Raw genomic sequence first — 5,500 nt, 5'->3', positions numbered from 1 at the left:
AGATCACAAAATAAAACCTGAGATCACAAACTAAAACCTGAGATCACAAACTAAAACCTGAGATCACAAAATAAAACCTGAGATCACAAACTAAAACCTGAGATCACAAATTAAAACCTGAGATCACAAACCAAAACCGCAGAACATACAGTTTGGTTTTAGCGCCTTTGGAAGCCTGGGATTAGGTAGTGGCAGCATGGTGGCCGGTCAGGTGAAGGTGTGAGCAGGTGGGGTACTGGGTCCAGTGTGAAGGTGGACTGATTTGTTTACATCAGTGATTTTAATGATTTATTGAGTGAATAATGTTATTAGTTGTTTGTTTGTTTTTTTTTTTTTACATGTTTTTACATTTGTCCATGTTTAACTGGAGACGCTGCTGCTGTCTGGTTGACTTTAACCCTCCTGATTCCAGTCCTGTCCTCGTCATACGGACAGGAAGTCTCAGGTCCGGTTTTGAGGCGTTGCATAGCAACCAGACGTGGTGTTTGGGTTTGGCTTTGAGGTGTTGTAGAGTCCAGATGAAATCCTCTAACTGAGCCAAACCTCTGGCTCGGTGCTGACCGTTCAGGACTGCAGAAGGAAATGAAGACGTCTGCTGGAGCAGCAGAGTGTTTGTCGCTCCAAGGCGCCGCTCGGTGTGTAAACATGCAGTCAGTGAGGAGTTTCTGTGTGTTTYCAGTCTGTTTGGATAGAGCAGCAGAAGAAAGCTTTTCCCAGAGCTGTCAGGGCCGGTTTGGGTCTGGCTTCACACGCTCCATCATCCTGTCTAGTTCAAAGCTCTGCTAGCTGCAGGTCTTTGTCAAAAGCCTGGTTGGAGATCTTTTATGTCCAAGATGTAGGATTTCTTAGCACGACTTTGATTATTTATTTATCCCACTTCTCTTGTGTGATAGTGCCAATATTTTACACGAAAGTGCTCAGCTTGCTCTGAAATTCATGTTGCTTTATTGTAGGCCTTTTGCTTTGAAATTTCTTGTTTCAAGTCTCTCAGTTCTCGGCTCTGCTTCTCTGTTTGTCCCTGCAGCGCCGCAGCACCTCTTCCCCACCTTCCACACGCCGATCCCCATCGACATCCGCCACCATGAGGGCCGGTACCACTACGAGCCACACGCGCTGCACGCCATGCACAGGTAAACTGCCTCTCTTCTGCTCTGCTCTCTGCAGCACCAGGCTTGTTTTTGCTCTCTCAACTCCGGACACTGATTGGAGCTGAGCGTTTGCCAACTCCACTATCAAACGCCGACGACACACGCTGACTTCCAAAGTGAATAAGAAATGCCGGTTCTGGATTCCTCYGGTTTGTGATACCAGAGCCGTTCAGACGCYGCGGCGCTTTGAGGAGTTTAGCTGCAGGGATCCGAATCTGACACACAGTTTAAGAAATCGCTTCTGGTTTGGTGATCGAGGAGCCGGAGGAAGTTTTCCAGACAACAAACGAGTTGCTGCTCCTCTTCTGAACGGATGCCTGGAAAAGTATTTACACCCAAACAGATTTATTCTGTTCCTGATTGATTTAAATCAGTTAAAAGATACTTTAGTAAACAACACTGCAAAAAAACACAAATGGACCAAAGATTTTTGCTCAAGTAGAACAAATATAACACACTTAAAAAAGACAAAACTAATTTATCAACAACTTTTTAGTGAGAAATAGCAGCTTATTTAGACTCAATAATTCATTATTATTGATGATAAATTAGTAGATCCACTGCAGATTATTTCACTAATAAGATATTTAGTAATAATCTGCCAATACTTCTAGTAATTTATCACCAATATTAAGGAATTATTGGCTCTAAACGAGCTGCTGTATTGTTGAAAAGTTCCCTATAAGTTAGTTTGTTAGGATGTTGTGTTTCTGCAGTGCAGCTGGTTCAGAGGTCAGAGGTCAGAGCCGTGAACTAAGCTCTCATACCTGCTGCGATGGACAGACTCAACGCGCTGCCGCCTCTTTATGTTCATTAATCGCTCGTTTGGAGCTAATCTGCGCGGCGCAGGCCCAGGCAGCCGCAGGCTAACGCCATAATTAAACTCCCAGAGGTCAGAGGTCACGGCTCAGGCTGCATGTTGCAGGCAACACATCCAGTGCTTCTCTCAGCAGCTTCCCTCGGCTCTGGTTTTACGAGCWAACGTTAGCGGCACACTTTCAGCTCTTACTTTATCACAGCAGAAAAACTGGCGCCAAGACAAAAAAGTCAATAGACGGCAGCGAGTGGAGCTCTTACATTTAAATTCACAGATTTGATGGTGATGCATACTTCGCGCCTGGCGGCAGCAGGGCTATTCATCACGCCGGCTGAGGAAGAGGAGGGCGGGGGGGCTGTCTGCGGACTTGGCCACCTTGATTAATGTGATTTGATCTTGACAGTGGACCCCTAATTCATCAAGACCTTGATCTGGCTGTCGCTCCCCCTGCCGCTGCCAAATTCACCTAATTACAGCAACATTGCGCAGCAAATTAAGTGCGGTGTCATTTGTCGCCGGGCGCGGCGCTTTATTATGGGCTGGCGGCGGCGTGTCAGAGGTCCRCTCCCTGATTGTCTAACATGACACCCCGRCGCCGTCCGCTTTGTCACTGTTTGCATATWCTGTAATGAGAGGCTGCTGCTTTAGTCAGGCCTGTCATAACGCGCAGCCAGGGGGCGCCGCTCTGTTTCTGTGAYAGGAAGCAGAGAAMCCTGRAGGGAGCCGGCCTGATCAATCAATCAATCAATCAATCAATCAATACCYGTATCCAGATAGACTCCTCAGTATTAATAGATAATACAGCTGATAGTGCAGAGTTCTCATGTGACGTCACTAACTGGCAGCCRTCTTGGTAGGCAGTTGCTATGACACCAATAAACAAGCCACAAGCTTAGAGCTAGSGCTAACCTCGTTCCTGTAAGAACATKACAACTATTAATCAATTTCAGTTCTCACCTCTGTCTAATACCAAGATAAGTATCAGTAGTATTTACTGCCGAACTAGCAAAGTTAGCTTAGCTAATGTAGCTTTTCTCCACTAGCTAACACAGTAGCCATTTTGTACATGCATCTGTCTCTCACACATTKGTCCAGAGTGTCCACATATTTTGTTTCTGTTACTCTGGAGGTCAGGGTTCATCTATGCTTCGTGCTGCGGTTGCCTACCAAGATGGAGCCGATCATTTCTGTTTCAGACTTCAGGTAACTTTCTATAGTTTCACTGAACTCTGATCCAGAACTGCATAGCATTCTGGGGGATGTAGGCTGAGAAAAAGCTTTAGCCACTAAGCTAGGTTGGTGGGATCAACTAACTTGCTCACTCTCTGGTTGCCTAGCAACAACCTGCARGGTAACAAGCAGCAGAGGTTTCATGTTTCACCTCATAAATGCTTAAAAATTAAAAAAACAACATAGTTAAGTGAAAACTGGACAAACATGACTCCAGTTTGGCATCGAACATTCAGCAGCAGGTACATGAGGTTGATTGACAGCACTAAGCCCCTCCTCCTGTCTCTGATTGGTTGTTTTTGATTTAGTAAAAACAGTCACACACTGCAGCTTTAAGGTTTTAATCCTGAAAGGATGAACCTATGTTCTGGTTTATTGAATCAGGATGAAAGTGGGAAGCAACCTGAGCGTTGTGTTTGTTTGTATCTGGGTCATTTCTCTGCAGTCTGCAGTCACAGATCTGCTTCAGACCTGGAAACCTGCGCTGGGAGTTCATTCAGCTGCATCCTGGACGCGTGATTTATCTAAATCAGAGCTCTGCCCGACCGGCACCAGAGACGGGACGAGACGGGAGTCACTGTCGCCCCRCAATTCATCTCCGGTGTCAACAAACACAGAAATACTCAGAGTGAGGCGGGCTGCTCCTACAGCCAGGGAAGGTTTTATTTAAGATGTAAAGTGGAGTACAGAACCAGCTACAGAACCAGCCTCTCCAGTCTCTGCTGAAGGAAATCCAAACTCCTCGTTAGCGGCTGCTGTCGGGTCGTTTGGACCCGGTGGGACCCGGCAGCGCCGCGCCTCATTTACCTCAGTTAAACCTCAATCATGAGGAGGAAAATGTGTTTTACAAACTACAGTCGGCATCACGTCAACCGTTGATTCACACAAAACAATCTGGGTTTCTGCAGGTTCACAGAAACCAAATTAAAGACTTAATTTCCACAGAAATATACAAGCTTCGTCCAGACAACTGAAGATAAATTTTCACTGACACATAATAGATGAAAAAAGCTCATTAACTAGCTAATAGCATAGTAGCAATGAGTTAGCAGTAGCCTCAACCGTTCAGTCACATGTTATGTATTAAAACTGTAATGTAGATRAACTGTGTTGGACCCTAACTGTTGTTTTCACTAAGAAGACATGAAAATCCAGAAAAAGCTAAAAAAAATAAATAAATCTATGCAGTGGTTGGCTGTTTTTTTGTTTTAAATCAACAAAGAACTCAGGACGCAATAGGTGGAAAAATTCCTGAAGATTTTTTCACCTTTTGACTCAAAACGTTCCAGATTAATGTTTGTCGTTCATCTTCTTACACTCAGACAGACGAACCATCAGTTTGAGRTTTTTATTGAATCCCATCATGGAGTAAACATGACGAACTGCAGCCAAACGAAGCTGGTAGACCGGATTCAGAGGCTGCAGGCCGTCACACGGCGAGCGTATCAGTGATTCCCGCCTGCAGACGGAGGCGGYGGTTTCGGATGGTTTGTGGACCTCTACCTGCTGGGTGGAGGAAAYGTTGCCTCATCCGCCAGGCGGCCGTTCTGCATGATTCAGGACGTTCATTTTTAATCTGCTGCTGATGAAAGACAGCAGACATTTGTTCTAGTCAAAGACGGTTTGTTCATGAAATCGGGCCGGTGGGTCTGGATCGGCCGACAAAAATATTTACCACTTTTTCTAATTATAATCACAAAAACTGTTTTATATTTCAATGAAAAGAGCAGAGCAGTCAGAGCTCTGCAGTTCTGTGTAGAGATGAACTGATCAGATATTAATATCTGTATTGGTGCTGATATTCAAACTATTGAACCATTTGAAGGTTTATTTTTCTCAGTTTTTTATTTATTTTATCCTACCTGCCCGGCGCTGCAGTCTGGAGTTAGCCTGACTGTTTCTGTTTCCAGCCCTGCAGGTCTGACCGGCAGCCCCGTCATCTCTGACATCTCCCTGATCCGCCTGTCGCCCGGCGCCATGGCGACCGGCGAGTCGCCGTTCAGCCCGCCTCACCCRTACGTCTCGCCCCACATGGAGCACTACCTGCGCCAGGTGCACGGCAGCCCCACCCTGTCCATGATCTCAGCCGCCAGAGGCCTCAGCCCAGCAGACTGTGAGTCAGACCAGTACCAGCTCACGCAGGTTTACCAGTTCAGCTTATTGGTGATGATCAGTCAGAAAGTGAACGAGTTGGAGCGCCGCTTGTTTTCCTGGGAGCTGATTGGCTAAGGACTGTTAGCTTCTGTGCTAGCATTGAGATGCTAACAGGTTGGTTAAGGTCTGTTAGCTTCTGTGCTAGCGCTAA

The 5,500-nt window shown here is 45.9% G+C and overlaps 1 protein-coding gene across 1 annotated transcript in view; it reads left to right on the top strand.

Moving 5' to 3' along the window:
• LOC103457154 (zinc finger protein GLI2-like) overlaps nt 1-5,500 on the top strand; it is a 54,607-nt gene that overhangs the window by 30,846 nt on the left and 18,261 nt on the right. Inside the window, 2 exon segments of the mRNA XM_017309141.1 lie at nt 1,025-1,130; nt 5,106-5,419. Of these exon segments, the coding sequence (XP_017164630.1) occupies nt 1,025-1,130; nt 5,106-5,419 (420 nt within the window).

This window comes from Poecilia reticulata, linkage group LG2 (assembly GCF_000633615.1).
Source record: "Poecilia reticulata strain Guanapo linkage group LG2, Guppy_female_1.0+MT, whole genome shotgun sequence".
NCBI classification, from domain to species: Eukaryota; Metazoa; Chordata; class Actinopteri; order Cyprinodontiformes; family Poeciliidae; genus Poecilia; species Poecilia reticulata.
The sequence above is the reverse complement of the archived record's forward strand: the minus strand, read 5'-3'. Positions and strand labels throughout refer to the sequence as shown.